The sequence below is a fragment of the Daphnia magna genome, linkage group LG3 (assembly GCF_020631705.1).
Source record: "Daphnia magna isolate NIES linkage group LG3, ASM2063170v1.1, whole genome shotgun sequence".
Taxonomy (NCBI): domain Eukaryota; kingdom Metazoa; phylum Arthropoda; class Branchiopoda; order Diplostraca; family Daphniidae; genus Daphnia; species Daphnia magna.
The window spans coordinates 9,494,634-9,515,216 of NC_059184.1; the positions used below are offsets into that span (position 1 = coordinate 9,494,634).

General features: G+C 38.1%; 4 protein-coding genes and 1 long non-coding RNA gene across 5 annotated transcripts; 2 read left to right on the forward strand and 3 right to left on the reverse strand.

The window, feature by feature from the left end:
- The first annotated feature begins 1,505 nt into the window (after positions 1-1,505).
- Positions 1,506-2,556, forward strand: LOC116918730. The gene is made up of 3 exons (XR_004391634.2): positions 1,506-1,687; positions 1,752-2,172; positions 2,233-2,556. It is a non-coding gene; the product is annotated as an uncharacterized LOC116918730 (long non-coding RNA).
- A 6,496-nt stretch (positions 2,557-9,052) lies between these two features.
- On the reverse strand, positions 9,053-10,560 carry LOC123470739 (the record flags this gene model as incomplete). Its single annotated transcript, XM_045171452.1, has 4 exons — positions 9,053-9,761; positions 9,849-10,057; positions 10,131-10,359; positions 10,423-10,560. Coding segments are annotated over 4 exons (1,050 nt in total), but the record flags the coding sequence as incomplete, so codon positions are not given.
- A 730-nt stretch (positions 10,561-11,290) lies between these two features.
- LOC116919376 (protein MEMO1) lies at positions 11,291-13,709 on the reverse strand. Its single transcript, XM_032925342.2, has 8 exons — positions 13,366-13,709; positions 13,205-13,286; positions 13,015-13,083; positions 12,831-12,943; positions 12,660-12,771; positions 12,210-12,426; positions 12,045-12,149; positions 11,291-11,949 (listed from the first exon to the last, which is right to left on the reverse strand). The coding sequence occupies exons 1-8, from the start codon at positions 13,412-13,414 to the stop codon at positions 11,812-11,814; spliced, it is 885 nt and encodes a 294-aa protein (XP_032781233.2). The 5' UTR covers positions 13,415-13,709; the 3' UTR covers positions 11,291-11,811.
- Positions 13,710-15,289: 1,580 nt separating this feature from the next.
- Positions 15,290-16,560, forward strand: LOC116919377 (E2F-associated phosphoprotein). The gene is made up of 2 exons (XM_032925343.2): positions 15,290-16,215; positions 16,285-16,560. The coding sequence occupies exons 1-2, from the start codon at positions 15,719-15,721 to the stop codon at positions 16,538-16,540; spliced, it is 753 nt and encodes a 250-aa protein (XP_032781234.2). The 5' UTR covers positions 15,290-15,718; the 3' UTR covers positions 16,541-16,560.
- A 1,340-nt stretch (positions 16,561-17,900) lies between these two features.
- LOC123470738 (calmodulin) lies at positions 17,901-20,477 on the reverse strand. Its single transcript, XM_045171451.1, has 4 exons — positions 20,318-20,477; positions 19,535-19,709; positions 18,995-19,237; positions 17,901-18,235 (listed from the first exon to the last, which is right to left on the reverse strand). Exons 1-4 carry the CDS (start codon positions 20,318-20,320, stop codon positions 18,207-18,209), a joined length of 450 nt encoding a protein of 149 aa, XP_045027386.1. The 5' UTR covers positions 20,321-20,477; the 3' UTR covers positions 17,901-18,206.
- Positions 20,478-20,583: the final 106 nt, after the last annotated feature.

A 20,583-nucleotide genomic window follows, 5' to 3' on the forward strand; every position in this document is an offset into this window, starting at 1 on the left:
GGCGAAAGTTAGCCAATTCTATGATTAACCGGTTGCAAATGGTAATAGAAAACGAAGGTTATTGGACTAAGTATTAATACATTTAAAAACCAACTGACAGATATTTCTTGATTTATTTTGATCTCATTTTGTAAAACCTTATTATTATATGGACACGCCCTCAAAAAAAAAGAAACCCCCCTTGGGAAAAAAAGGGTAGCAAATGTTTCCCGTCGCAGCTTATTAAATAGTTTATATATATATATATATCTAATACCAAACATTGATTGTTGGCGTATCTGTAGCGTATTCGACGCTTATAAGGGAGGCCGGGGTTCAAGTCCCTAAACAGAGAATAAGTATTTATAATGTTATTTGTTTGCACTCGTGAAAAGATTTAATTTGATGGAAAAATTTATTTTTTTATTTTTCAATTGAAATTATATCCCGCAGCAATCAATATAGTCCCAATATTTTTTCAATTATGATAGTCACAATAGCTTAATGGCTAAGGCTTCGGGCATCCCTTGCGGAGATCCGGGTTCGAATCGCGATCTATGGAGAATTTTTTTTTCTTAGTTTTCATTAAAATCTTTTTTTTTATGAAAAAAAAACATTAAAACATGGCATAGAAAATTGCTTTCTAGCAAAGTATTATTTATACTTTTTTAGTTATATTTAAAGTAAACATCAAGTTATTTATTAACATGTATTGATATGCCAAAAGAAACATGCATTTTGTAACCCACCTTCCCATGATTTACCAAAAGAAACATGCATTTTGTAACCCAGCTTCCCAGCCCTAAGCCCTGCATGGCAAAAACGGCATAAGTTGCTTTCCCCCGCAAATAGATGGATTTTGCCACAAAAATCGCTGTTCGGATTTTTGTTCAGGATACTGTTCATTGCCTTCGATCACCAAAAAGTGATCGATCGCTCGTTCATTGATCATTCAAGAAAACTGATCAATCGCTCGATCAATTGATCACTTTTTTCAAATTGATCGATCGTTCCCTCAATCGATCATTTTTCGATTAAAGAATTTGTAGAATTTAATTTTAATTTTCCCGGTGTTACATGTATAAAGTTACAATTTGATTATTTACTTATACCCAAAAACGACTCGTCAAGCTCCGCCTCTTTCCCATATTAACTACTCCCATGAACGCTATTTAGGGATTTTAAAAATGACAACATTTTTTTCCCCCTTAAACAATTTGAACGCACACCTTTCCCAGGTTACGACGTAAATTTATGAGAGGTATTTTCAGAGTTGTTAACGATACTTAAAAAAACTATCGTCGATTTCGATACCGTTACTGGCTTGTATTTGTATCGGCGATACCGATACCGATCCTTATTTTGGCTGGTATCGGCGATATCGATACTGATACCGATAACGATTTCATCATCTGCTGGCGAAAATCTTTTTTCTTCAAAAAAGGTCTGCAAAGCTTTTTTTGTGTATCCGCCGAATTACTGTTCTCTACAATGTCAACTCGTGTTTTCGTTTGTGAAAGTTTTTTTGAAGGATCGCTCTCTCAACCAACCATTAGAGATTCTATTTCTGGCAAACGTCCTAAGATTTCTATTACGCAGTCACAGTTTGATGAGCAGCTTCTTGATAATATGGTAGGAAGCCTTCTGCCTATTAGGCATGTTGACAGTAAAGAATTCCAAACTTTTTGTAATGGAATATCTCATGGAAGTAAGGGTTTACTTATACTGTTTTTTCTGTAATGTTTATACTAATCTTTTTCTCTTTAAACTAGACTTCAAAATTATGTGCAGACAGACTATCGCAAAAAAGATTGAAGACAGGTTTCAAGTATCAAAACAAGCACTAGCCCAAATTTTGTCTTAGAAGTTAACCTCCATATGCACGACAGCTGATGTGTGGAAATCTCGTGGTCGATCCTACATCGGTGTTACCTGTCACTTTGGCTTGACACCGAAACTCTTCTTAGGAAAAGTGCATGTCTCGCGGTGAGACGTGTCTTTGGAAGTCATACATATGACGTTGTAGCCAAGACTTTATCGACTGTGCATAAAGAATTAAAGATTTCCCGCAAAATTGTTGTTACAATAGCTGACAGTGGATCTAACTTTCTTAAAGCTTTCCGGGTTTTTTCTCGTGAAAATGATGTTCAGGTTGATGAAGATGTTGATGAGGAATACGAAGATGAGGAAATCGTAAGTTTTTTAAATATGGTTGAAAAATTTCTTGCTCATAATTTGCTGTTTTGTTATTAGGACTTAGTTGAGATTGATCATGTCCTAGACGAATGGCATGGTAATGTGAACCAAGAGATCTATCCTCTGCCACCTCATAGAAAATGCGCCTGCCATTTGTTGAACTTGGTTGCAGCAGTTGACTGCGAAAACGCTCTCAAACGTGATTCTTATTCATCACTTCATCGATCTACATTTGCAAAGCTTCATACTCTTTTTAATAAGCAGAGTCGTAGTACCTTAGCTGCAGAAAAGACAAAAGAACAATTGGGTATTATTTTGTTTTCTTTGTTGTCTTGATAAAAAAGTTAGCTTATTCTTTTCTATAGGTGTTCTGTTTGTCATCCCTAATGCAACACGTTGGAATGCCTGGTTTGATTCTGTAAACCATGCAGTTAAACTTCTTGAAGCTGATGGTAACATCGAAGAACAAGAGAAATTGCTAGAGAATTAAAATTTGTTATGCGAACATCATGGGGTCGGGGATTTCAAGTCACAGGAGGTTTTGTTTATGGAAGAGTATGTTTCTCTAATGAAGCCAGTTGCAACGGCTTTAGATATTTTACAAGGGGAAACGGGGAATCAGGTAACGGCTGGCCATTTGCTACCTGCCATTGTTGTGATTAAGCGACAAATTAATGACCTTAAAAATTCAAGGAAATTGAAAGTGTGTTCTCCCTTGGCAACTGCTTAAATTAAAGGCATCGAGAAAAGATTCAGAAATTTTTTTCTGTCAGATGAGCTTCGATTTGCTTCCGCAGTTCATCCCAAATTTAAATTCAATTGGTTGGCTGATGGCTTTTCTTCAGTAGAAGAAATTGATGGGATTAAAGCTTATATTGTCACGGGTGAAAAGGGAGATTGGTTATCTCTTCGCAGAGATGAGTCATCCGCTCCTTGGACAACGCTGCGATCGTGGTGAAGAAATTATCGGGAGAAGTTCGCTCTCAGAAAGATACGCAGATACGCAGTCCGGAAGGGGAGTAATTCGCGCGACGGTATAAAACGCTGCCCCGAATCTGCGTGTGATGAGTTTCCATCGGGTGAGGTCCCGGAGCTGGGCTCCGTAGGGGTAGTTCCCTGGAGTCTTCAGACGCTCTCCGAGTATGGTATGGTCATCCCTTATTGTTATTAGTTAAAAGTGAATAATTGTCTAGAATTTAAGTCATCACTTGTTGTATTCGTGTATTCTTGTTCCAATACAACTCGTGTGACAATATCATGGCTGAATTGAAGAAAAAAATTGAAGTCATGATCCAAGCTGATTCAAAATCTGTTCCAGGCATGGAAAACGATGTAGTGGACGATGACAGCCCAATAGATCCGAAAGACTTTTTTTCGCCCCTTAAATCTATTTCAAACCCGCAAAAAAGATTTTCGCCAGCAGATGATGAAATCAATCGGTTCTTTGAAACGAAAACGTGCAACGATTTTCGGGTTGTTGATTCTTCATTTCCATATCTTCGTCGGTTGTTTATTCAACTTAACACTGGTTTGCCCTCAAGTGCCGCCGTTAAAACGTCTGTTTTCTCTGGGTGGAAGAGTTTTGACGCCAATGCGTACTCAATTGAGTGATCAGCGCTTTGAGTCCTTAGTTTTTCTTAGAGCTAATGCTTGTCTCTTATAGTACCAATAATATACAGAATTAAAACTAAATTTCTTTATTTTTTTTCACGGATTATCGTTATCGGTATCGGTATCGATATCGCCGATACCAGCCAAAATAAGGATCGGTATCGGTTTCGCCGATAAAAATACAAGCCAGTAACGGTATCGAAATCGACGATAGTTTTTTTAAGTATCGTTAACAACCCTGATGGGGGGGAACTTTTGAACGAGCATAGGTCCGTTCACAGAAAGTCGAAAACATTTGATGCATTTTATTGTAGGCCTAATCGGCTACCACCTTCATTTGTTTGTTTGTTTGTTTTTTGTTTATTTTTATTATTTACTTTTGTTGTTTGTTTTTTCTACTATTTATTTATGCAAATACAATGTTTTTACATTGATTAAATCTTTTTTTTTTTTATTTTAAATAATATGATTGAACTAAGAAAAAGGTGTCTTTTTATTAAAATTGGTAAAAAATTTTCACCCATGTTCACTGGGGTCGGCTTCTGGGCCGGAAAAAAACGGTTTCAAAACCCGATTATACTACTTTGTTCCCTGTCTGCCCCCTTTTGAGTAATGCATTAGCTATATATATTTGTAAATATTCCCTTGTATTTCATCTTTTGATGTCAAATAAACTACCACAAAAGAAACTTGGTCTAGGTTTAATAGCGGGACACACCCTACCGAGACCACCGAGAGGTTTAAACTTGCGGAACCCACGCTGCCCTCAACTCACTCCACTTCCATTGGTTGTAACTATGCCCGTTCAAAAATTCCTCCCAATACAAAGCCATAGAAGCTTAGATCGGACATAGATCCTATCTTCGCCGCTAGATCATCAGATCTTTTGACTGGTCGAGATCGGACCATAGTCGGTTCTCAGTTGGAGTTTGTGTTGAATTTCTACCCCGATTCCTGAGCTGAAACCTTTATAGTCTTTTTAAATATGGTCTGGGATTCCGTGGTTTGGTAACCCCTGATTTTTGCCCCGCCACGCCCCGGTTTACGACGTAGTCCCCTGATCGTCCCATCGATTGGTTTTATTCTGGGTGGGGTTGGCCAGGTTTCCAGATTAGATCAAATCGGAACCGATCGCTAGTAGTACTTAGGAATCGGTCCTGAAACAACCCAAATCACGGGAGAAAAGGGGGGGGGGGGGCTTGACAAAGTATTTATTTAATGAGCTTTAGAGAAATGCTAAAAATTTGAAATAATTAGCACAGTTTGGGGAATATATAAACTTAATTTAGATATTAGTACCAAAGTTGCCGCGATCGATTAAAATGATCGAGGTCGATAATGGATCATCACTTTTTTGCGATCGAGATCGAGATCAAAATGGTCTTGATCGATGATCTTTGCGATTGTGGCGCCATCTAGGAGTCGTTTATGAAGCTCTTACACAAAGTTCGTTTCCTCCACACGATCTGATTTTTCCACACAACATTATGCATTATTCACGTGTTTCATGTGGCCTAATGTCGTTATCCTTATGTGTGAATCTTTTTTATTCAGATATTTCTATCATAATTTATTGTTATGTTAATATGGGTAGAAGAAGACTCGGTCAACGAATACATCAGCTTACTCAAAGGAGTAGTACGAAATGAGAGGTCAAATTTGCCGCTCATTATCGTCTGTGTGATGCAGCACACTGGAAATACAATTTTTTTTAAATGATCGAAAAGATCGATTTTGCCGATCGGTTAATCAAATAAAAAAAACCGGTCGATTTAGATTCTTCTATCCCAAATTGGGCAACAAGGTCTCTGAGACGGCGTCTTAACGGGCAGACGATAAATACGCCAATGCTAAAGGATATGGCCTTCCAAAGAATCGAATCTTTTCCGGTCTTTTAACGATTCAATACTTCTCCATCTAGCCAACACGTATGTAAAGAATCGAGATCTCTGACAACAGAGAAACAATGGCCTTCGACTTTCTAAAAAGTCACCCCTCTGACACCCCAAGCAATACGGGGAGTTGACCGTTGCGGAAAAAGCCACCTTGTTTTCGAACAAGAAAGAAGGTCGAGTTAACCGTTTGAAAAGAAGCTACCGCGATTCCCACGCCAGCCAGAAGAAAAAGATGCTTCCTTAAAAAACCATAAATAGTACAGCGCGTCAGTCTTGGAGTTCTTCTTGATCTGACCACTTCAGTCTTCACGACAGTTTTCTGCTGCAGTATTTTTATCGATTGGGCTGTGTCTTCGCGGATCGTTTTTCATTCTCCATCGTCGCTTATAGTTCAATACGACATGCGGTAAATCCCAAATCCAATTTATTTTATTATTTTTTATAGTTACGTTTTTGTGGTAGTTTACACGTTCCAGGCGCGTGTAAACCATTACATATACTTCACATTTAATCCGTAAACAGTTTACGTGTTACTACGTATTATTACTATAAAATATATAATATAATACGTATTATTCCTATATATTACGTCCTATATATTATATATATCCCTATATATTTACATCCTATATATCCTATATACTACGTATAATATGTATTAATAACTTAACGTTATACGTAAAAATATAAATATGGAATAGACAAATTTTACAGAAATGGATAGCCCTCATCAAGACGTATCCATTTCTGTTAAATTGTCGCTTTAAAAGGATCTACTTGAGTAGTAAACCGATTGGTGTTTTTTTGTGTAGGTCGGTGTGGTTTGACGGGTCTCAGGGAATTTCCTGCCCCAATAAAAATCACAATCGGGAAAACAATTAGTTGACATTTTTTAAAAATTGACGAAATGGATAGCTCTTGATGATCTCTATCCATTTCTGTAAAAATATTGCTTAACAAGTAATTTCTCGAATGGTAAGCCGGTTAGCCATTTTTAGGGCAGGTCGGTGCGGTTTAACGGGTAGTGTGTAATTCCCTCCTCCCAGTCATATATGAAATTAATATATTTATTATCGGGGAAACTATAACCCCGAAATTAATAAATTATACAGAAATGGATAGCTCTTGGTGAGAACTATCCACTTCTTAAAAAGCCATGAAAAAATATTCATAAACAAAAAAGTTTGAAAAGAAAAGAAATCCTATAATGACGAAAAAATTTCCGTTTTTCGCTGTAACGCATAACTCGGTCTAGCCGATAAAACGGAAATCTTTTCGTCATGATAGGATTTTCTTTCCATATTAATATTTTAATTTTTTTTACGGAAATCGAAAGCTCTTGGTGAGAGCTATCGATTGCCATAAAATTCATAGTGATGGCACCTTTCGTTTGGATACAATAAATTATTCAATTTTGCCCGCTTTGGGGGAGGAGGGGGATGACTTAGATACACACCCAACTTTTCGTACACCATTCGGATAATTTGCTTCACTTAAACTAATAAACAGTGTACTTTTCGTGATCCTCTTATCACGAGGAACACGACGACACTTATATAAAAACGTCATTAGACATAGTTTTAGATTAGGAATCAGCAAATATGGATGAACCAATCGTGAAAGAGCACGACGGCGGCCATCATTTTTTGGCGCCAGTTCAAATTTCGTCTTTTTTCATTGAAAAAAAAACGTAAAACACTTAACTATTATTGATTATTAATAACTTCTAATTCAATGTTAAATAAATAACACTGCGTCTTCTCCAGTCTTTATAAATAATTAATCATCCCTAGTTTATCCATGAAAATAAATTCAAGTTAAAGGGTAGGGATTCTGTTTAGTATTTTTTGTGTTTCTAGTGTCAAGAAAATATGTAAACATGGGTGATTCAAATGTGGATATGGGGATAATGGATAAACTAGGGATGATTAATTATTTATAAAGACTGTAGAAGACGCAGAATGTCTTAAAGTGTAGTATTCTAGAACATTTCCTGAATTGGAAAAGTATTACTAGGGTAAATAAATCAAAAACCCCCTTTTTTCCTATCTCCCCCTGCAATCGAAACCTCCCTGGATTTTTTTTAATTTTGCAACGCAGCATCCGAAACTGGTCTATTAATTAATACACGTAAAACTGTTGTACTGCAAATCTGTTTTATTGCATTAAGCTCTTCCAATAGAGGCATTTTAATCCGAAAGAAAACCAATTGTTGGAGAAAACAACAATTCAATGAATATTAATTAAGTGGTTTTAAGTGGTCAATGAAAATTAAGAATTAGGCACGTGTATAAATAAGGTAAACAATCCGTAGACGGAAACAAATCTTGTAAACATTGTAATACTTGTAATACAAATTTTACACTGAAAATTGAAACATAATCCATGAACGGAAATTCAACATTCAAACTCTGAAAAAAGGAAAAATGACTTTATACTTCCGCGAATGGATTCAAATCTGATCGCCTTCAAACTATTATACTCACATGTACGGAGGAAAGATGACGCGATTACTTGCTCATCAGTGAAGGGAAACGGATCCGTTGGTCCCCACTCGCGGCATCCGTTTTCATGGAATAACATACTTGGATCTGAATCCATTCACGGGTGAAGACTGTGTTGGGCGGCAATCGTAGTCTTTACTTCGTAGTCTGTGCCTGTGGTAGTAGTGAATAGCCTTGCAAATTCTTAAACTGAATAATTATATCTAGTTGGCAGCGAGACTTTAGACCCCTTCGACATAACACCCCAGGAGGGGTCGACTTTAGACCCCCACGTTGCGACGCAAGACCCCCAACATAAAGAAAAATATTTGTATTTGTTAATTAATGGACAACGCAAAACCCCTAGCCTCCGACGCAAGGTCCCTGTGTCTTTTTTTTATTTAATGTAACCCCGACTTAAGACCCCGTGCCTTAAAATGTATTCATATATTACCGACTTTAAGTCCCTGTCCCCCGACACAATGTCCCTGTATTTTTCGCCATTAAATATTATCCCGACTCAAGACCCCGTTTTCCAAAATGTGCCAACAATTCCTAACTTTATACCCCAGACACAAGTCCCCGTAATTTTTGCAAACGAAATATTTTCCCGATCAAAGACCCCTTGCTTAATCATGTTATAGTAACATCTACTTGAAGCCCCGCTTTAAAGCCCCCGAAATTTTAAATTTACCTAAAAAAATTTTTCTTTTTCAAACCCATCTTTTCTGCCACACTTAAACAAAGCGGCATCATTTGTAGGGATTACCGACTCGAGAATAGATCGCACACTTTAGCTTTAAAATATCCTTTAAAAGGATCTTAAAACAATCATTAATACATCCAGGCATTTTTAGCAAAAGTGACTGAACAGAAAACGGATTACGGATAGCTGAATTTGTTTTTATTCGAATTTCATTTTATGGGTCAGATGAGGAAAGAAAACAGATCATACTGATGAATAAATAAAAGTAATTCAGGAAAATTAATTGAAAATTGGAGCGACTGGAGTACGGCAATAAAAGCAGGAATCGCGGGCTAATCTCTCAAGTTGCTCGGCACATTGGTGGCAGACCGTGCCGTGCCCACAAGGAATAAAAATTTTATTCTTTGGATTGATGGTTCAAATGTCACAAATGTGCGCTGGCTGAGGATTGTGATGGTCAGCAGCAACAACAGGAGGGGCCGCAATTACAGGCTCAACAACAGCAGGGGTAACAATTACGGGCTCGACAACACCAAGAGCAGCGGCAGCCGCAACCGGAGTGCGACGTGGTCGACCTCGAGGTCTTGGAGCCGGAAACTCTGCAGCAGCAAGCTCCGCAAAGGCTCCTCCCGGAATTTGCAACTGGCGTGGGCGGCCTCGGGGTCGACGTAGTGGCTCGTTACCCTCATTTAAATTTTCAATGGGGATTCGACGTGGGCGCCCACGGCGCCGAATAGCTGGAACTTCATCGACATTTTCAGCTGACAGCCGGCGTCTACAAACAGGTTGACGATGAACTGGAGCTGGCTCTTCAGCAACTATACCAGCCAGGCCCTCTAGATCGTCATTTTCTGGCGCTGGACGGGCCAGCTTATCGGCCGTTCTATCAAGCTAGAAAAAAAAAAGAACAAGGCTGTTATAACAGATTAGAACAAAGTAATCTAGTTGAATTTAACCATTGCCAGAGAATAGAGTTACCTGATCCTGATTACCTGGTTCGAAGAATTCACCCGCCACATCGAGAAACTCATATATCTGAATTGCGCCGGATGTTAGCTGTTCCGTTAAGGTCTTGATGTTACGGTCGCGTTGCTTGTTTACCAAACGTTGTGGTGGAAGAATCTGCTGTGCTACCCGAATGGCAATGAAGTCCCTCTCTGTATTTTCATTAAATTCTTGAATATGTTCTAGTGAATGAGGAAAAGAACGCATTAATAGTAAAATTAGAAAACAAATTGCAAACATGTGTAAAAAATTTACGTATGAAAGACCAGAAATTTTGATGATGCGGACCGCAACGTGCGTTGAACCAGCGATTAAAGGATTCAACTTCATTGTTGGTTCGATGATCGTCGCCAGAGACGCAAAAACGTTCAGGGCCTTGGTTTGTGAACCAATATCCTCCAATATATTGGAAAAGCCGTGCTACTCCAGCTCTTGATTGCGGATTCTCGGCAAGAAGAGCATTTTCGGTACGGTGTCTTATAGTCTGCAATGAGAAAAATGTTAAATTTTTCCATGGATTAAACCCAGTTATATCACTATGTTTTACCTGGAATGCTTCGTAGGCTCGATTCGACGGTAGCAATGCGAGGGCAATTAGCTTCTTCACGATACTCCTTATGTCCCCACCTGATCTATAGGCCCTTTGAAGTCCTTCTTTGCAGGCTCTACGATAAATATAGGTAAATTTAAAATTTCAGGGGTTTTAAAGCGGGGCTTCAAGTAGATGTTACTATAACATGATTAAGCAAGGGGTCTTTGGTCGGGAAAATATTTCGTTTGCAAAAATTAAGGGGACTTGTGCCTAGGGTATAAAGTTAGGAATTGTTGGCACATTTTGGAAAACGGGGTCTTGAGTCGGGATAATATTTAATGGCGAAAAATACAGGGACATTGTGTCGGGGGACAGGGACTTAAAGTCGGTAATATATGAAGACATTTTAAGGCACGGGGTCTTAAGTCGGGGTTACATTAAATAAAAAAAAGACACAGGGACCTTGCGTCGGGGGCTAGGGGTTTTGCGTTGTCCATTAATTTAAAAAATATATATTTTTTTTTATGTTGGGGGTCTTGCGTCGTAACGTAGGGGTCTACGGTCGACCCCCCAAGGGGTCTACCCCCTGGGGTCTAAAGTCTACGTGCCATCCTAGTTATCCAGTGTCAACTGAAGATTTCCAGTGTAAACACTGACCTTTTATTATTTTTCAAAGATAATTGGGATAAAGAAGGTTTTTTTTTATGTATTGAATGAAATCAGAAATATTTAATCTACAAGATCATGTAACAGGAATCTTCACTATAGCCATCTTCTATATTTCTAGATTAGAACTGAGGTTTTTCTGTATCCCTTTGAGCTTCTATAGTCATAATGTAAAAAAAACAACTCCAGATTGGATAGGCATGATTACGCATCTCAGTATCCGCTAGAGGTCTATTTTATTACCTTAAAAGTACACAATGTAATTGCATAGTAAAATAACCAGCAATCTTATGTAAAGCACAAACGAAAAACAAAACCAGCTGTATACATATACTTAGTTATATGCAAACAGCTGTTTTTAACAAGTAAATAAAAAAATTAAATTAACTAACTTAAGACGAAAACAAAGTGTTCCTCGGCAATGCTCCAAATGCCGATCATTTCTGCCTTTATAAAACGATTCGAAAGTTACGTGCAATTTTAATTTTGTGTCATATTAATTTGCATGAAAGTGTGGACTGATTTAAGGGTTTTCAAGTTATAGTTAGGAGCAGACACTAGCTGATTGCAATTTTGACCGAGACCTGTGATCAAAGGAGATTAACGTGAAATTGTTGGTTGTTCTTGAATTCAGCCAAATAACCAGTCACATCATATTTTCCTTGGTTTATGAGAACCCGGTCTAACGGAATTTTCACCTTGTTCTTTAGTTTAACATAGAATGCTCTCAAGTTTCATTCATTCGAAGAGTAGAGCAGCAGATGCATAGCTGACAGATGAATCGCTAAATGAGCGGCACTGACTCGATTGAGCATAATCGACAAATTTGAGGGAAGCCTTCAAACCGTTCGAAGTTTCACGAATATGGTCCACCATCTTAAAAAATGAAAATTGAATCAGTATCTCTAAAAAGTTATGAAATGAAACTTAGCGATAAAAAAAAATGTCGGGCAGTAAAATGTTTTCCTTACGTTTAGCAGCACTCCGATTGGATGTCTACCACAAATCGTATTTCCGTATTTTTTCAAGTATTCCGTGAATCCAGCGGTATCCAACATTTCAATAATGGACATTCCCTGTATTGGAAAACTAGATAGATTTCATAAAGCATCAGTAATTGCCACCAACAATATTACTTGTTGGTCAAGTCTCTGAATGGACTGATAAATTTCGCCGCAAGATTTATCATAGTGCGTATAACGAAAACGCTGTCCCCAATGGCAGAAGTCTGAAGAAATAATGAAACAATTGCTAGGATCAGCGAGATATCTGGAAAGAAGTCTTCCGTAGTGGGTTTCACGTTCCGGTGACAGCGATCCAACCAAAATCGGGACTATGGAAATATCTCTGTGACTAAGAACAATGACCATTATTTATTTATTTATTGAGGAGAACTGAAAACTCGGTGACTGCACGATGCGATACTATAATGAGATCTAATATGGCCAACCTCAGAAAAGTATTTTCCGTCTAGCAGTCTGTATGTTTAGTCTTAAATATTTAAAAAACATGGCTTAAAAAAACCCATTGTGTAAAAAAACAGTTTGTCTACCTGCAAATCAGGAAATGCGCCAAAATTAACTTACTTTTCAAATACTTTGGCAACATAGGGAAGATGCATCTCAATGCTGTGCTCATCTTCATCTGTTTCCAGATTCATCCACTCAAAGCAGCCAGTACTGTGTAGTTCTTTGTACACTAAATACAGGAGTTAAACATTTTCACCTGGGTAAAATAGAAAAGTAAAAGAGTTTTACCCTGAGTATCTAAAGTGAGATCATAAAAAGGTGTGCGATATTTTGCCACTGTAGATAGGGCACAACCAGACAGACGGACATGGTGAGATGGGCCTAAAATAAAAACACGTTTCCTGTTCCAATGAAAAAACAAATACTGATTGATGAAAAAGGGGCAAACAAGATTTTTGTTTTTTGTTTTTACACATTTGAAGGATCAATTTGTTTGTATGCAAAACCTGCACATGACCCACAATAACGATAGCCAGCATGCCTGTAACAAAAAAAGATGCATTAATTCTTGCATCAGCTGTGGGCTTTCTTGTACATTTTCATAATTCAGTAGCAGAACTAGGCCAATAACTAAGAATGAGAAAGAAGTTTTAAAAAATTACGGTGCAATAATAGCTCTTGCAGGCCCATGTGAAAAATTGGCTGCTTCTAGCCACCCATCAAGCTGACGACCAAGTTCCTTAGCTGTAAAGAATGGAAGAAAAATTTCAAGTAGTTGCCGTCACTTTTCAAACAAAGAAACAATGTGAAAAGCTAAGATTACCTGAATCGGAATACCAGCTACCTGCATGAGAAGCTTTACGTACGGACATATTAGAATTTACAATATCTTTACTAGGCAAGAAACTGGTCTAACAGTATCACAGGTTTAATTCCGCCTTTGATAGTTTCCCTCTTGGTCCTACGTCCTGCTACGCCTACCAATAGCAGTGAACACAAAGCTGAATGCTGCAATCACACAGTCAGCAACCCTCCCTAGACCCTAGTACAAGCGGTACAAGCACAAGGGTGGAAAGCCTCTAGGGTGGAAAAGCAGACAAAACGTTCTGCGACAGAAAAGTCAAATGGAAACGGAGTCAATGGATCAGGCTCAGGGTGTTTATAAAACCATAGCCCACTGGATGTAATAGTTCAAGCCTGAAGCATAGAACTGTAAAAGTGACTCACCCTTCCGGCGATGGGAGGAGCTTATTCTCGAATGGACACTAGCACCACCACCAAAGATTCTTGGAACTTCGTTGAGTAATCGCTAACAAAACAAAAAACAAACAAAACAGTTAGTTGTCGTTTTAGCGTTTTGATGTTAAGAGTTCAATCCAAAAAGACTAATTATTATTCTTATTAGTAGTATAGTTATCTTATTAGTTATATTATATATTTCAAGTATAGCATAGCTGAGTGGTTAAGGCGTCTGATAAGTGCATTAAATGAGAATTGGTATTAGGTTCAGACCCAATCTGATTCTTGCCTTTTTTTCCAGTGATAGCACCATTTTATACAATATTTACATTAAATAAACAAAAATTTTAAAAAATAATTACATGGCATTTGTATTCATACAACAAAGAAAAATTTGAAAATAAACTTAAAAGACAATTGTCATATATTTAGCAAAGTATTTGAAAAAACGGCATGTTTATATTTTGAAAAATGTTGTTTTTCGACACCAGTAGAACGCGCTGAAGTCCATTCCAAGTTGAAAAAAAGGAGGTAGGGAGTGCGTCAAAACGATTGAACGGGTGAGATAGGGAACCTTCAGGCTTGAACTATTACATTCAGTGGGCTATGATAAAACACGAAACTTTTTTCGGCTAAAACGCGAAACTCATTGCGGCATGGTCCCAAAGAATATGATGTAATATCGCCCCAGGGCATCCTAAATTGCGAAAAGGTTTACGAAACCATTGTTCAAAGTGCTAGTGAATTTTGCATTTAATCGATTAAAATCATTTGATAAAACGAATTATATGTCAGGATAGTTACAGTTAGTTTGGTTTCCCCTATGTGTCTAGGCTTCAAATGTTTACTATGAAAAAAGAAAAGTTTCCTGTGCTTCTTCTGACGAGCGTGTGCCCCCATAATTAAGTTTCGATCTAGACTAATACAAAAAAGTAAAAAAAAAAATGATGGCATGTGGTTCTTTATGTCACTAATAAAATTTGAAAATGTTTTGCTTGCACCTATTTCAATTACCTCGCGTCAATTTGCTAGGTCATATTGGATGATCGGGAACGAAATAGATTGGGGAATGCGAGTTTGCTTATTAAATACCACAATGCGATTAGGATCAGAATTCTAGTTGTTAAATCATCAAGCGATGCATTAGCTAAATAGTATTTAAGGTTCTTTCTAACAGTATTACCGGCACCATGAATTTTTTAGCCACAAGTGTGACTTCATTGTAAACGGCTGTACTTTTAATTTATTTTTTTTCATCTTGATAAATTAACATTCAAATAAGTGCAATAATGAACAATTCGTAAACTAAATACAATTGTCATGTTAACGTCTCGCCTGCTTTTTCTGCAAAAAAATTTTGCAGTTTAGAATATTTCGCGAAAAGGTTGAAACTCGAAAGAGTCTTAACCGCGAAACAAGGATTTTGGTTCCGCATTGAGTTTCGCGCTTAAGTCGAAGGCTCCGCGGTTTCACTTTTGCATTTTAGGCACGCCCGGAGATTCAATATCTAAAAGAAAATTAAACATAACAATTTTTAAATGCAACGAAAGTTAATTTGTGACTGCATTATTGATATACCGTTCTTCAAAGCTTTCATTAGAAAATAGAAACGTTTGTTTTAAATCAAAATATTTTGTTAACTATTGGACATGCGCAGGACATGCGAGCCAATGATCGACTTACAAGGATGTCAACAAAGGAGAATCCGTAGTCCGAGTCCACCGCAATACCACTTCGTTGTCTGTGGCAATACTAATAGTCTACTTCAGTTACCACCATCGAAGTTGGAAAAAAAACGTAATAACGTCGTCTTATTAACGTAAGAAAATCGTAAGTGGTCAGATACCAAATCTAAAAGTTGAAGTTTTATCAGTTTATTACCAACTTCCACTGTGACTGGCTTGAATCGAATCCATTCATATCAGCAAAGTCTTCAAATGGATTCGGATGACGAATATATTGTACAACAATTTAGCGAGGACGGAGGGATTGACTCGAGTGATGAAGATGAAATGGTCATGAAAGAATTTTTCCGGCAATCAGGTTCTGGGTTAAAAAGATCATTAAAAGATTTTGAGAGTGAAATGGAAAACGAAGCAGACATACGTGTTGCAGCTTACCTAGAGAAAGAACAGTTTTGTGATCCTTTGAAGGCTGAGAGTGATAAAAAAGAAGTAAGAAAATCTAGGGATTACTTTGACACTGATTCAGAAGAAGGTGAAGAAACAGAAGATCCAACGGTGGAGGCAAAATCAAACATGGATTTATTTTATGATCCTCTAATGGATTCCAAAGATGAAAAATATGTCCAAAGACAAAGAGACATGTACAGAACAAAGCTCATGAATCGAACCAAGCCAAAACCTTTACCTAATAGTGATGCAGTATTGAATTGCCCTGCTTGCTTCACCACCTTGTGTCATGACTGCCAAAGGTATCTACAGCAATTAATTTATTTTATTGGTTGTAATAATTACCCAGTTCTACCACTGTTCAAATTTAGGCATGAAACCATAAAAACACAATATAGAGCAATGTTCACCTTCCACTGTCAAGTCGACCTTGGAGAGGTCATGAAAGTTCCTCTTCACTCCCAAAAAAACCGTTCCAAGAAGGCTTTGAGTCAGCCCGGGGAACTTCATTTCAGCGGTGAGGAAGAAACTTACCACCCAGTGCGGTGTTCAGTATGCAATACGCACGTGGCTATGCTCGATAGCGATGAGGTGTATCATTTTTTCAATGTAGTAACGAGTCATTGAATAAACTCATTACTTTAGCATGTGTACTGTTGAAGTGTGTATAAGAAAATCAAAGAATCGTCGAGGACAAAAATTTTGTGTAATCGCCACACATCAAAAGGGGAGGAGAGGAAGTCACAATTTCTTTTCATGAGAAAAGAAAATAAAATAACGGAAGGGATCAACGGGTAGCGGTTTACACCCAAAAGAAATATTCCGCGCTGTGCGAACGAAACATGGGTTTTAACCAAGACCAAAGTGAATATGTGAATCGCCGTAAACCGGATGGGAATCAAATAATTAAAAAGGAATATTTACTCAAAACAATTCCTGTGTGTGTGTGATCCAATCGACTCATCTACCTAGCCCAAGTCCCTATCGAATTCGAAATTGGAAAAGATTTGCACAAAACAGCCTCGAAACGCGAAGAAGGGAAACGCAAAGCAATCCAGAAAGAGCAAAGGAAATCATACCGACAAAGAAAACGCAAAGACGAGACCCAAAAATCAACTCACAAAGATTGGAAAAAGAAGGATTGAGGGAGGATGTCCACACCTATTAATTTTTTTTTAATGGACAGTTGTTTGTGTCTTATCAAGGAAAAGAGGTTTGGGCGGATATAACACAACACAAAGATTTGAAAATAATTTGGATGATTCTAGGGATCGAAGATGAATTCACTTCAATAGTCGAATAGATCGAATTTCACCTACTAGATGTTATGGGATAATGCTCGGAGGGTAAAAATACAATGAAGACACTCAAAACTTGTATGAGGAAAAACTGGCCGATTCCAAACAAAAATATTCTTCCCATTCCCCTACCGCCAACAATCAGCAGGTTGCATCGAGAATACTAATCGTATCATAGAATGACAGCGTTCTTTATAGGTTCATGGACCGTTTCCTGCTTCACCTCGCATAAACTTTTACTTAGTTCAACCATTGCTCGATTTGTGTACAGATGGTTCAAAATAACGAAAGTCTAAGGGACTTCAAGCGCAGAACTAGACAATGATGGACAAACAAAATCTAAAAAATTTGTGAACGCAAAGTTGAAAGAAAAGGAGGGGTTTGGTTGATGGTGAATGTATCGAATTTCTTCTACAGCTGACAAAGATCACTCTTTTTCTGTACGACAAGTAACGTCCCACGTCTTGTCTTTTTTTTTTCTGTTTTTACTTTAATCTGCCGATTCGTTTTCTGTTTAAAATTAACTTGGTCCAGTATTCCATCCCCGAGCAGCACGGCAGTTCACAACACTACACTGGACGAGCGCAGTTTATATGCATGGGAACCAAAGTGTTTTAGACAGTAACGTTGACGTTAGGTTCTTTACACACAAAATATTTGAAATGAAAAAGCAAAAGAAAAAAAAACTATTTGAAACAGAAATCTGGTGATGTTATTTTCCCTTCACAAAATGGATGCCGCCCTCGAAAGATCAATATTACAACTGGCTTTTTTTTTTCTTTAGTTTTTTGTTTTGTTTTTTTGTTTGTTTTTGTTTTGTTTTATGTTTTTTTTTTTTTCGTTTCCTCAGCCAGGGTGTTGCTGTAGTCTTACAAACAGTTGTTTTGATAAGTATGGTACGTTATGTTGTTTTCGATTGTTGTCTCGGATAAACACAACCACGTCCACGCTACACACGGCTCACTGGGGAAGGGGCACGACACCGCAGGACTGATTCATTTCGAGGTCATCATTGTCACGAATTCTGCAAAAACAAATGAAATTATTAACATTGCTTTATCAATCACAAACACTTGCCTTAACAGAAAGACAGGCGTGTAGATAACATTCAACATCAATGACTACAATTTTGACATTCTGTAAGACTCGTATCACAAACCTATTACTGGACTGGCACATTCTATGACCAGAGCAGCAAGGGCGTATCCTTGATTTGTAAATAGCTTTAGCGTCTCATGTTCGAAGATTGTGAATTTAACATTGATGCGCCAGTAAGATGGTGACAATCAAAATATCGTTCTAAATATAACAGACTACTCAACGAGAACTAAATTCGGTTAGTCTACACACGCTATGTGAATTCCTCTGGTGAACGGTTCAAAATGAAGCATTGACAGCAAATGAAGTGGTGTCGACAAAGCACCTGACAACGAATTTTGTGAAGTGCGCGTACAGTTCAAACCGTACAGAACCAAATGCTGTAATCAGGTGCCATATATATATTTTTTTTTTGGGGGGAGATTATGAAAATCTCACATGACTAAAAGCCTTAAATTAACGGGGGGGGGGAAACGCTTTTAAAAAGCAAACAAATGGTATGGGACCCGCACGTGCATAGAACAGGGCTCTTAATCAAATTGAGACTCATCAGGAAAGTTGGACCTGTGGTGTACGCAGGTGTTTTTTTGTTTTGTTTTGTTTTTTTTTAATCTAGGGGTTTAGAAAGCTGATTTCGATTGATGCAGAGATAGAGATAGGTGGTGGGAATTATTGCGATTTTTACCTTCATAGTTAACTTGGCCGTCGCCATCAATATCGGCTTCCCGAATCATTTCATCGACTTCTTCGTCAGTTAACTTTTCTCCTAAATTTGTCATGACGTGTCGGAGCTCGGCAGCCGAAATGAAGCCGTTACCGTCCTTGTCAAAGACGCGGAAGGCTTCTCGAATTTCTTCTTCGCTGTCGGTATCTTTCATTTTGCGAGCCATCATAGTCAGAAACTCAGGGAAGTCGATTGTTCCATTACCTGAATGAAAATTCAGAGATTAGAACAAAAGATTTTACATTTGTGTCTGCTTAATAAACAAGCTATTGGTTAGAAACTGCACTATAATGCCAGGTATACAGAACCATGCACAAAGTTAGTTTTATGCATGCAGTAAGTCCACTCCCACGAGTCCTCCAACTTGACAGTTGATTTCATACGCCTCAGGTTTTAAGAATCAACATACAAGCACATTCTTGACAGTAAAATACAATCTTCCAGGAACTTGAAGTGTCACTAAAAGATTTTGTAGGTTAGAAAAATTTGAAAGTTGTGTACCATCAGCATCAACTTCATTGATCATGTCCTGGAGTTCTGCTTCAGTTGGGTTCTGTCCAAGCGATCTCATGACAGTTCCCAATTCCTTAGTAGTGATGGTGCCATCACCATCTTTGTCGAAAAGGGAGAAGGCTTCCTTGAACTCAGCAATCTGCTCTTCTGTCAACTGGTCAGCCTACAAGATTTAAAACAAAAAATGTGTAATTAATGAAAGCAGTGTTTATCATATATTGATAAAAAATAGCTGTCACAAGACAGAAAATAACTAGATGGATATGTGTTATTTTGAAAAGAAAAGAGGTTTTTAACCGGTTGCAAGGATGTTGTACCCGTCCGTACCTAAGCTTTCAACTTCTCCTGTACATTTCATGCACTAGAAATTTTCTCTTCAAATTTTTGGCTTTTCTGGTCAGTCAGTATGTTACCATATTGTCTGAAAGCTTCATGTATATGCCGGGCTCATACTGACGTCCAGCAGCAAGCTTTTACGAGCTGCTCCAAAATTAGAAAAGAAAGAACCATTCCGCATTTCGAGGGCGATGACGACCAAATTGCTCTGTTTTCAGAAGAACGAGCCGGCAATGTCAAAGCTTCGCCCAAATCGACAACAAGCTGCGAAAAAAAAGAGACGCAAATCACCCTTCTTTCCTCCCCCCACCCACCCAACTCTTTTAGTCAATAAACTGTATATGCCCGGTAGTCGTCCTCCCGGTTCTAAGCATTTTTACGGTAATCTTTCTTTTGCAGCCTTGCACGACAGGATGCCGAGGTAGAAGCACTTACCATAGTGGATATTGTTGGATGAAAATAGAGAGTTTGTTGGAAAAAAAATAAGTTATCCCGGACGACGTCGACTTTGGGGGGAGAGAGCAAAAGAAGAAGGCAGTACCACAACCAGACGGAGACGTTCACCAAGCACTACAGACGAAAGCCAACTGAACTCGAAGCTTGGCAGAAGAGAGAAAGTGGGAAAAGAGGCGGGGCGGGACTAGGGGCGCCACGTGCACATCGCGGATGAATGAGGAAGCTTCCAAACCCAGAAACGGATA

Bases quoted from the DNA above. Each gene is read 5' to 3' on its own strand.
- LOC116919377 (XM_032925343.2), top strand. From the start codon at position 15,719: ATGGATTCGGATGACGAATATATTGTACAACAATTTAGCGAGGACGGA. The intron at 16,216-16,284 runs GTATCTACAGCA...GTTCAAATTTAG, and splicing joins TTGTGTCATGACTGCCAAAG to GCATGAAACCATAAAAACAC.
- LOC116919376 (XM_032925342.2), bottom strand. From the start codon at position 13,414: ATGTCCGTACGTAAAGCTTCTCATGCAGGTAGCTGGTATTCCGATTCA. The intron at 13,287-13,365 runs GTAATCTTAGCT...CATTCTTTACAG, and splicing joins TAGCTGGTATTCCGATTCAG to CTAAGGAACTTGGTCGTCAG. The intron at 12,944-13,014 runs GTAAAAACAAAA...TCATTGGAACAG, and splicing joins CAAATTGATCCTTCAAATGT to GAAACGTGTTTTTATTTTAG.
- LOC123470738 (XM_045171451.1), bottom strand. The intron at 19,238-19,534 runs GTACACAACTTT...ATTTTCATTCAG, and splicing joins CAATGAAGTTGATGCTGATG to GTAATGGAACAATCGACTTC. The intron at 18,236-18,994 runs GTAAAAATCGCA...TTGTTTTTGCAG, and splicing joins CGGCCAAGTTAACTATGAAG to AATTCGTGACAATGATGACC.